At 44.5% G+C, this 11,500-nt stretch overlaps 1 protein-coding gene across 1 annotated transcript in view; it reads right to left on the minus strand.

Moving 5' to 3' along the window:
- Positions 1 to 7,455, minus strand: part of LOC121046138 — a 66,315-nt gene extending 58,860 nt beyond the window's left edge. The window contains exons 1-5 of the mRNA XM_042294203.1: positions 7,294 to 7,455; positions 5,848 to 6,048; positions 4,766 to 4,867; positions 3,536 to 3,695; positions 240 to 400 (exon numbers count right to left, since the gene is read on the minus strand). Coding sequence (XP_042150137.1) covers positions 240 to 400; positions 3,536 to 3,695; positions 4,766 to 4,867; positions 5,848 to 6,048; positions 7,294 to 7,455 — 786 coding nt within the window. The remainder of the gene's footprint in view (positions 1 to 239; positions 401 to 3,535; positions 3,696 to 4,765; positions 4,868 to 5,847; positions 6,049 to 7,293) is intronic.
- Positions 7,456 to 11,500: the final 4,045 nt, after the last annotated feature.

The following is an 11,500-nucleotide window of genomic DNA, read 5'->3' on the forward strand; positions in this document are numbered from 1 at the left end:
ATTATTGGACCTTTTGACTCGTTGGATCTTTTGACTCGTTGGATCTCTTGACCAGAAGCGTGGGCCCAGCAGCGACAGGAAGGCAGCTGGCATTACACAGCGGCCGGCCGGCATTTGAAGGGCCAGCTCAGGGACAATCCGTTCGGTGCGGTGTCTAACGTGTGCGACAGGCTGTAGTTTCGGGTGGACGTGAGCAAAGGTGAACTAAATGCTGTGAATTTATTTTAAATAAGTTTTACCATGTAACCAGGCACGGTGTCGAGAAACTCCTGGACGACGGGATTAGGGCTGATCTCGCCTAACAGCTTGTCCCCGTGACCGTGGAGGACAAGCTCCTCGAGAGCTTCCAGGTTGCCCTGGGCGATGACTTCGCGGATTTGAACCTTGAGGCCCGCTGGTTCTGCGAGAAGAACGAAGTGTGTTATCAGCGGGTCCTTTCATCAAGCTTGGTACAGCATTTTCAGAAAAAAAAAGTCTTAGAAGTTGTAAGCTTCAAAGACTTTTTTTGTCCGTGCACTTCTTTCACTTGTCCTTTGTTCAATTTTTTGCGCTGTTTTCACGTTTGACGATGTTAAACCAACTAGCCCAACTTACCGCCAAGTTGTAAGCATAGTTGAGGACTTCTCATTGTGATGGTTGCATCAAGTTAAATGTGCCGTGTGGCGTCCTAGTTTTTCAAAAACGTCGACAAGGCACAACACGATGCCTCTACTAATGCCAAATTCTGAACGAGAATTTAGTATGGTATACAGCAAAAGTTTTATTATTTCTGGCAAGGGTGAAGTACCTATAATTAGTTTCGTTTTGTTTCTTGCATATCGCAAACATGGAACCGAAGCAAAAAGTTTGTATCGCAATTATGTTGTCCCTATAGACATTCGTCTATGCGGCATGAACGTTAACCCTTACAGAACATCGTACAGGTGTACCAATTACCTGCCAACTATATATGGGTTTGCGCCTTTTATTCTCGAAATATATTTAACCGAGCAGTCTTTGTAACATGTGCATGACCCTGGTCTATGTAACTTTGTGCTTGTCACTCCTGTCAGTCGTGGTCACCAGCGCAAAAAAAATCAATACTCAACTACGTCTTAAAAAATGTGATGCAAAGGACCACGTGATAGAGAATAAACCCTACTTATAGTCGCTGGCAGTTTAAGAAAGGCTGGACGTCATCAGTATTGATCTGGCATCTCATCATCGCTCCGCAACCAATAGACCGATCTTACCAGGCAGTTTGACTACGCCACCGCTGCCGCAATGCATCGAGGGAACTTCAGTCTTTGGGCGCGTGCGACAACCTCGCTGGAGGTCTGCGCGTGTAGAGCACAAGACGGAACGAGCCCTCTCGTGCACCGCCGTCCGCCTCCGGTGAACTAAAGTTATGGCGGCGTCACGCATGCGCCGAACGCTTGGTGAAATCGGTCTATTGGATTTGTCGATAATAAAGCCAAATAGCCAATCACGAAGCCGGGAGCCTGAACAAAATAAGCCACACTCTGCGTTTTTCAAGCTGTTAGTAGCCATAGTTCTGCACTTCAAGAAAAGCCCGAACATCGAAAGAGCTGTTTCGTGCAAGAGCCAAAACAAAAAACAAAAAAAAAAAACAAAAAAACTCAAGACAATGCATAGAGTGCAGGCAAGATGGTGAATATTGAACATGTTGGTAAAGCCTGCGACTGGGGGCAGAGGACAGGGAGAAAACAAAAACAAAAAAAGGTGGAGGGGGGGGGGGGACAGACAGTGTATCCTTTTTTTGTGTCCCTCTTTTTTTTTTCTGTCCTCTCACTATATTACTAAACAGGTGTCTCAGAAAGGTGGCAGACTGGAGCATTGACTCCAATCACAAAAAAAAACGGTTTGTATGTGCCTGACCGAAAAAAAAAAGAAAAAAAATCTACATTTTGTTTTTTACAGTTTAAATTGTATAAATTTGCGTAGAGCCACCGAATACGAGTATCTAGGTGTCGTGATAACGTCAGATATAAACTGGGACGCGCATATAACTGGAACGCACATGTAAAATATGTGACATGTAAAATACTTATCATAATTTTTTTTTAAAGAACGTTAAAATGTTTTAGTCATGAAACCAAACTGTTCGCATATACCACACTGGTGCGCCCGGCATTAGAATGTGCAATCATAACCTGGTTTCCTCATACACAAACCAATATCAATATCCTTGTAAGTGTTCAGAGGAAACCAATAAAATTTGTTTACCAGAAATATGAACGGTTTGATTTTCCCACTGAGCTGCTGAAACGATCCGGTGTTTTGATCATTGCTGATCGCGCATAATTAGGACAACCTAAATTATGGTATCCCTTTCAAACAACGCTTTCAGAAGAGACAAAAAATAAGTATGTGAGCTTTTCGCAAACAAGAACAACAAAACACAAACACGGCAATACAATTATCGACTATTCATTTAACAATTCTTTCAGGTACTCTTTTTTTCCCCTTCGCCATAAGAGATTGGAACAACCTTGACACATATTTCTTTAGCTTCACGAGTGTAGATTCGTTGATTAATGTCCTTGAACACCACCTCTTCAATAAATTAATGAGTTGACTGAATATTTAAGAAAGTGACGATTTTGACTATTATATTGTTTTCGTCCACCTAGAAATCATACTTTTAGGTAGCTTTGCCTCTTATAATCCCAAAAAAGAATTGACAGTATTCTGAAATGAACAAACAAAAAAATTAATTCTCACTTTGTTCTTTCTGGAGTCTCCGGGTTTACCATTATGTGCAATAAAACTTACAATTATTTACCTTTTGAGTGCCGGGTTCTGTTCCCGCATGCCGAACGCAAATATTAGTCTCAGTAACACCGTAACCTGCTCTGAACAAAATATTTATTTATAAAATGCGCACTATACCATGGGTAAAACGTTAATTCGTGGCTGCATGCCTCCAACCTATGACATATTATTACTTTTCGAGACACGCATACACTAAGCAGTGGTACTTCGACCTCGCACCCAGAAGTCACTTTTTTGAGCGGCCTTACTCGGTCTTTGCTTATTCGGAACTGTAACTTCCTCTTTTTTTTTCTTCCCAGTCATCGAGTACCCAGCTTATTAGAAATTTCCAGATCTCAGTGTTCGCCATGAATCGCGAGGTTGAACGACATAGTAGATTTGCCATTCTGTAACAACGAAGGAGTATACCGAAACAGACGTAGCATGAACAAAAATAAAAAGCATGCCATCAAAAAGTGACACCACAAGACAAAACATTGTTTGCATCGATTACTAATACATTCCGCTATACGTAAAAAAATATTAAAAAAATAAAAGTTTGGGACGGACAGGGAGCAAACCGATATTGGAACACCACGGGAAAGTGCCCGTATATACTCGGGCGTGGCACGCCCAACAGATAAGGTGTCTTATAAAATGAATGACACCTGGAAGAAGAAACCTATGAGCCCGAGCTATTCTCTAGATCTCCGTAACTTCTTCGGTAATACTTGCACGGTTGAACAGTGACAAAAGGAAGGAATAGAATTGGCGTTCATACTCGCGGAGTATCCCCGGAAGGTGGCACCGGTGGCGTTTTCTTCCGACTTTTTTCTCCTGTGCTTGGACTTTTTAGACCTGGGGGTGGACACTCCTTCCTTGAGTTGCTCTAAGGTCAGCTCCCCGGGGGCCTCCAGGTAGAAGTCAGGGGTGTGGCCGTACTGGGCACAAATGCTCTTATTTATTTGTTGTATTTTTTAGAGCGCAGCTCTTAGGCACCCGTTTCCGGCTTGAGCGGCGTCGCGGTCGCCGTCGGCGTAACCACGCGTTGCATTATGGGCAAATTTCCCCGCTAAAGTTATCGGTAACATTTCCCCGCTAAATTTAGCAAAAAAAAAATTCCCCGCTAATTTTAGTGGAAAATTTTTTCCGCTAAATTTAAGGGAAAAGTTTTTCCGCTAAATGGGAGGGGAGCAGGAAGGAGAAGGAGAATGTACGAAAGAGCATACTCTCCCCTCCTCCTCCTCCTCAAGAGCTGCGCTCTAATTCGGCAGTACAGAGAATTGTAAACGCTTTTCATGTTTCCTTTTTTGTCAGAAATGAACTTTGCAGCTCACTTTTTTGGCACCGCTACAAAAGCCGAAACCTACAGAAACCCACGAGCACCATTATTCCTCAATGGACAATTTTCATAGGAAGGGAAATAGAGAAAGAGAAAGCAACAGAGCGCCAAACGCTGGTTTCGCTCGTGTTCTTTCACAAGGCAAGGAAATGAGCCGGGCTGAACTTTTTCGACCCGTTCGGGAACGAAGGGAGCCAGCGCACCGACAGACCAATCACAGTTCAAGGAAAGCTCGGCCACGCGCGCTGCACGCCGATCGCGGTTCCTTCTTTCTGTTGAAAAACATGCCGTCGGTGGTGATCGTCGACGTGGTCGGCGTGGTAATTCCGCATTTATCCTTGACTGAGAATCCTCGTCGGGTGTCGCTAAATAACCACATCACTCGTGCGGTGATGTGGTGGCAGCACCTTCAAGACAGCAGAAACGCTCGTGTTTGTTTACTTCGACTACAGTGGTGCTTCCTCAGCATTTGCGTCCTCGAACATCGTGCGGATTTCTTATTTTGTGCATTCAAGCGTGTGCTCAAGTTCAAGGTATTCCTGACACACCATATCATTCCTGACACACATCTTCTTCTTAAACGGAAAGTCTCAATAAACAATCCGCGTTGTAAAAAAACAAAAACGAAAAAAAAAAAGAACCCGCAAGCTTTGTACGGAAAAGACCTACCACGTCGGTGGCGTTCTCGTCAGAGCCTGCTGCCTTAAGCATGTTGTAGATCTCCCAGTTGTCTTGGAGCACCGCAGCGTAGTGCAAAGGAGTTCGCCCTTGCTGGAAAGATCGAAGAGGGGACGTAAGTTTATGTTTTTTCCCCATTCTCAAGACAAACTGTATGTACCCAGAAATACAATATATACCGCATGGTAAAACGTCTATAGGTCACATCAATAGCCAGTTTTTCTATAAAAAAAACTGGCTATTGGCCATATAAGATCATAAGCAGTCTTGCGAGAGATTTTAGACTAGAGGATAGCATTTCTTATCTGTAAGTAGAAGCATGATGTCAGTTCGATTTTTGTTCACATTCAACTTGAATGTGCCTTTTTAGAAGTCATTTGGCTCATTGACATTTTTTATTGTCTTACCAATGCCTACTGTATTCTCCCCATTCCTCGAAATAGTGAAGTTTGCGTTAAAGCCTGGCATGTGACAGCAACGTTTCGTAAACGCTGACGCGATTTTTAAATAGTTTTTTTTTTGTTCTAAGCATTGATAATGTTTTTACATGTCACACCAAAATAGAGTCGGACAAAATAGCTGCACCTCAACGCTGTTACTATTTTAAAACCCGATTCGCATAATGGGATCTCTCTTTTATAGTTGCGATGTCGCTCCTATCCGGGAACGCAAAATGTGGGGAGAGCTGCGGTGCTCGGCGTCGAAACTACAAAATCGCGAGTAAACTCCCCCCATGTAGATCAGATGTATAAGGCAAATTACAATCTCGCATTTTGCGTATCAATGCAACCGCTTAAAAAAAAAAAAAACTGTTGTAGGATTTTTGAAGTTAGACGTCCACGAGGCAAAGTTATTGGGCCGGCACTCACGCGCCCGTGTTCGACCTACACGGTATACACCCTAGAAGACAAGGCCTGTGTATGACGTCATCGCTGGTAAATCCCCTACTCGCCCCAAGCGGAAAACACGCTGAAGCTGGCGATGCTGACGCAAGCTGCTGCTTTATGCGTGTAACCTCTATAGTGGTGACGTATTCTATGTGGTATTGTTTCGACTCGGTTGTGGGAACCCACATGGTCTCTGGCGTGCATGACTCCCGGGAAGTTCTCGACGAAGAAGGTGACCATGTTGCGCTGCTGAAAGAGGACGGCCTTGTGCAGGGGACTGGCGCCCTGCTGGTCTCGGCAGAAGGCTAGTTGCCGACTTCCCAGCAGCGAGCGGATTTCGTCCAGTTTGCCCTGCATCGTGTCCTCGTGGATCTGCTCGATCTGCGCCTGTGCACAAGGTTCGACCCTATCAGTCGGAGTGAAAGGTACGCTTACTGTGGCACAGGACGTTTCATGCAATATTTAGATAGTAAAAGAGCTAAAAACGATGGACAAGTAGAAGAATTAGAAATGACGAACATCTATGGTGTTCTAAAGATGCCTAGTCCACACTATTCTGGACTAGGCCCCTTTGTCGTACTTTATCCAAGTATCATATGTGAGAGGATCCATATGAGCTACGGCTTATACAAGGTCCCAAATAGTCGTAGGCAGGTCTTTCAGTCTATGGTGCTTGAGACCGTTCTTTACATCGCATGCCACGTGGTACACACATGATCGGAAGCACATCACGCGAGCAACCAGCGTTCTTCGTAGAAACTACTGTACACGGTGGAAGAAGAGAGCTGTTTAAACTAAGATCCCTATATAGTTTGAACAAGATCATATTGGGAGCCTGAATTTCCCTTGGGTTTCACGTATCTCTCGGAAAGGACATTGTCGGCTTAGGGTCCCCACGCATGCAGACGCGGCCAAAAGCGCTTCTTGAAAACGTGTGTGCGAATAAGGGCGGTTCCCAGAGCCCCGAGTCATATTGCGTATCTCACGACGTTTGCCAAAATGCGAGCAGACCTTGGACACACTTCTCCCATGTCAGGGCTGGACGTGCCCGTTGTTCCGGCCGATTGATTCGATCAAGGTAACACAAATAGCACAGTATTTTGGGCAAAATTTCGTTTCTGTCTGGGAACTTATGGTCTTGAAAAACTCGAAGAAGCCAGGGGTAGAGTCAAATTTGACCTTCTTTGACCACTGTCTGGGTACCTTGACCCTAACTCGCCAAACAAGTGCCAAAGTTAGCTTTTGCTGCTGGCAGTTTGGCTGTCATCGGGAATCTTCGGGCTTAACTTGCCAAACAGGTGCCAGAGTTATACCCTCACTTCTGGATGTTCTGTTTTTATGTGGGAACTTTTGGCATCAATTGTCAAACCAAGTGCCGAATTTAGACTTCACTGCTGGTTCTTCGGTGTATACGTGCCGTGCTTGGGTCAAGTTTGGCACTTTTGTAGTTATGTGGCAAGCCAGAGAAGAAGCCACAGAAACGACAAAGAAAAGTGCTGTGGCGGTAACTAACGCCATGGATCAACAAAACCGTATAAGGCCTAAGTTAGCCCTTATATGATTCCCAAGCCTGTGCCACGTTGCGCGTATCTCTGGCGTGCTACCTGGGAAGGAATGGTACCCCGAGCTCACCTGCAGCATGGGGACCTGCTTGAGGAACCTGGCCACCTGGGGAATCCTGGAGGTCTTCCCCAGCAGCTGCTCCCCGTAACCGTCGAGCAGGGCTTGTTCCAGCTTGTCCAGAGCGCCCAGTTTCAGCCACAGCGAGATGGGGTCATCGCTCACCGAGGCCATGCTCCCATGGTCCCCACGAGAACGACGCGATGGCTCGCGGTCAGCGCCTGGACACGACCTATGCAACATGGAGGGTGAAGAGCCTTGTCTCTAAGTTGCTCTCAAAAAACATCCAACCCCGCACTGATCAAAAAAAAAAAAAAAAAAGACGGACCTAGAACTTTTTTACACACTTTTTCCATCGCTTATCGGGCAGGCGAAAGGGTTCGACTACATTGGACCGATGACGCATGCGCGCGGCGTCGTATATTTCACGTATATTCCACAGAGCGTCGTTCGCCCAGAGCGTTCCACAGTCCAGCAAACAAATATGGCAGCGCACAGAAGGCGAATATTGAAATTGCGTATATATGGAAAACTAACGATATCATTTCAAGAGCACCGCTTGCTATTTTTGAAACAATCATAACGGCGGGCGAGTGCAGAAAAGCAAGAAATAGATGTAAAACAGTGTGCTCGGCAGCGGGGGCGAAGGAAGAGGAGGAGGAGGAGTGAAGGGAGGGTTCGTGCCTGTACCTCCAGAGCGCAGCAGAAGGTGTGAGACGATGGCCCCAACCAAGAAATGCCAGAAGCGCAACGTTACAGCTCTCAGCCTCTTTTCTTGTATGGGTTTTCTTCGCAGCTAATTCCACCGCCCCCCCCCCCCCCCCCCAAAAAAAAAAAAGAAAAAAAGAGTGCTTCGTGCCAATGCGCTTTTAGTCTCGATGCGTACGCGTTTATGTGTGTGCGTAAGTGTGTTTTTAGCCTTCGAGACTGCGCTCTGATTTGATATGAAACGACGGGAAGAAATGCCGTCTATCTTTGGAAAATCATAAAGGCAGGCGAGTGCGAGAAAGCGAACATTTTAAAGCAAAGTGATGCGTGAAGACGCGAGAGGCTGTTTTGGGCAACGTGAACAATAAATGGCTTCATTTGCCCACTTGATGCCATTGCAATTCAAACCATTGAACGAAAACCGTGTATGCATGCATTCCGTCGAAAGGAGTCAGAACCCTAGAATGGTGGTCGTCGGCTGACATCGCGCATGGTCTTGACACGCTTTACACTCCTAACGGACATGACCCAAATAAAAAAGAAATGCGCTCGGTTTCTTTACTTAGAAAAAAAGAAACATTATATCAAGTTCTGCCTAGCTTACTAAACCCATATATGGCTCGTATATAGAAAAAACGGCGAACAGAAATCATTTGTTTTGCACTTCAGGGTGGGACCTTTTGCTGGTTCCATCGCAGTTAACTTTACCTATAGCAGCTTTTTGCTGAAATTACGGCAGTAAGAAAGCTCAAACCACACCGATCTGCGCACTGAGTAAGCGCCGACATGAAGTACTAATCTATAAATGAAGGTCTCATCCCCACTTCACCCGAGTACAATTCATGGATATGCCACTGTTGTGAATGCGAGAGAATACTCGAAACATAAATTTCTAGAGTCTTAGAGTTTGTAACCATTGAATGGTGTGAATACCGGAAGAGATGCTAGCAGCATCATCTTGTTTCTGCTATTCATGGCTGGAAATTGCTAGACCACTCCAGTACAATCGTTGGTAGCGTTGCGTCTCAGAAACGCAACTCGTACAAGCGAGGAGGCCAACCGGTCTGAATCCTGATTTGCCATTTCGCGTCGGAAGAAAGGAATGAGGTAAGGTATTTAAAAAAAATTATAGGTAGGTAGAAATAAAAGACAGAAAAAGAGAGAGAGGAGACATACAAAATATCAAATAAAAAAACTATGTTATATAACACGCAAAAGCTTTTTTTTTTTTTTTTTTTTTTTTTAATCTACCCATTTGGGGTAATTATGGGAAACTGTCGCTTTACTGCTGTTTTCACTCGGGTTAGTTCATGCTTTCGCGGAGTGTCAGCTGCGCACTCAGACAGGTGAACGACCGGGACGCGGAACTTTTTGTTTATGCTATCAATTCTTCTGTCGGGAACCAAGTGTGTTCTAGCAAACCAGAGTTTTCAGCTGTCACGTAAAGTGTTGTATGCATGTTTAGACACAGCCGGAAGCTAGTCAACCTCAATGAACGACTTGCCTCTACGCCGCAGATGGGAAATTTAGCCAGTGCAGTGCCACCACCAGCCGGGAGACTTGAACGTGCATTACACGCACACGACCCACCGCACGCCGGTGGGTCGTGTGTCGGGCAGCGGTGGGGATTCATAAAGCACGATGCACTTTGTGTCGCATATAATTTTGCCAGAGCGCCCAGCTGCGACTAGAGAGGTGACTGAACCCCAGTCACCTCGCCTTCCTGCTCTTATAATACCAAAAAGAAAAGAAAGAGATGTCGGCTTGATTAGTGATATTTCTCTCTGTTACAAACTAATTTGTAGTCAGGAGGGTAGGTTTTAGCGTCCTGTATTTTGTTATCAGATATCGCTAATGGAAAGGGAATTTTTTGCTCGATGATTTATTCAACAAACATATCCGAAGTTATATAGGAATACATAGGTTCTTACCAGTGTTGGCGCTAACGCGTTAGAAAGTAATGGGTTTCCCGCTAATGCGCCACATATTTTCCCGGTAACGCTGTGACGTACTCGTTACATTTTAAAATCCGTAACGGGTAAGGGGTCGATATCACATCAGCGAATGACGTTTTAGAGAGTAGCGGGGACGCATGTGTCTTTCAAAGAAAGGTCGGCGTTCGCTAAAACGTCGTTCAACAAACTGAGTGCCACCCAACGGGTAAGGTACTTACATTACTTATTTCGAGTAACGGGTATCAGAGTTACGTTACTCGTTACTTATCCTTATTAAGACGTAAAGCAAAATTACATCTCATTTTTTGTTTATCTTTCTAGGCGCCAAGCTATATACATCTTTTGCAATTTTCTTTGCGTTTTTTCTAGTGGGTATTTATGTGGAACCGTAAAAAAAAAGAAGGTAATTATGTTCAGTTCCTGAAAGGACATATTGTTTTTCCTTTTTTTATATATATGGCGCTTATGCATACTTACCTGTAACGTCAAAAAATAAGATGTGTTAATTCATATTAAAAAAAAAAAAGAAAAAAAGATCGAGGTACACCTAAGCTTTTCTTGTGAGTTGTGAACACGAAAGCATGGAAGCCGCTCGTCCTCTTCCTTTTTCGTTTGCTGCGTACTTTTCGTCGCAGGTCGGCGCGTGTGCTCCCCTGGTGACCTTGGACGCTCCGCACTGATGGACACGCAGCGCCATGGGGTGAGCGGTCGTGGAAACTAACGAGCGCAGCGGCCAATGGGAGCCCCGTCGACGCGCGCCAGCCAATGGAGCCGAAGGAAACTATCTGCCGTTTTCGCGCTTCAAACTGACGACGTCCGCTCGCTCCATGAGACAGTTAATCAATTCGCATTTAAAAGTAACGCAAACGTAACGTGCGTTACTTTTTGACGGTAACGCGTTCCTTTTTTTACAGTAAGGCATTTCGTTACTCTTTTTTTTTTTTTGGTAACGCCTACGACACTGGTTCTTACCTTATCTTATACATGTTCCTATACGTTTATTCGACATATTCACTTTTTTTTTCACTAGAAATGCAGCAATTTCATTTTGTTGTTAGATAAACACAAAGATTCTCGCGCCTTTGTTTTAGCAATGAAAGGAGTAGGAAGCATCCTCACTTTAAACTAAGTTTTTTCTGTTTTTTTTTTAAATAAAACTTCGGTTACTTTTACACTTTTAATCCGCCAGTCATGCCGCTCCTACATCCTACAAAAACACGGTCTGCAGGCATATTGACAAAATTGTATGCGGACATGCAAGGGCATTTTCGAAACACGCATACATGTGTGCTTCGTTGAGTATGTCTGTACACAGTTTCTGTATGACCAATGCGGCAGGACAGTCATACAAGGAAGGAACGCATGCCTCAGATAGTTTCTGAAGCCTGTCTTTTGTATCGTGTATAAGCAGTGCGACCGTGGCTTCATTTATGGCTAACGTCCCTACAATAAATGGGTGCCCATCTGTCTCAAGTTAGACACATAGAGCTTATTGTTTAGTTGTTTTTTTTTTCGCATAAAAAACAGAAAAAAAACCCTGATAAGCATTAGCTTAA

The sequence above is a fragment of the Ixodes scapularis genome, unplaced genomic scaffold, assembly GCF_016920785.2.
Source record: "Ixodes scapularis isolate PalLabHiFi unplaced genomic scaffold, ASM1692078v2 PGA_scaffold5__190_contigs__length_132052651, whole genome shotgun sequence".
NCBI lineage: Eukaryota > Metazoa > Arthropoda > Arachnida > Ixodida > Ixodidae > Ixodes > Ixodes scapularis.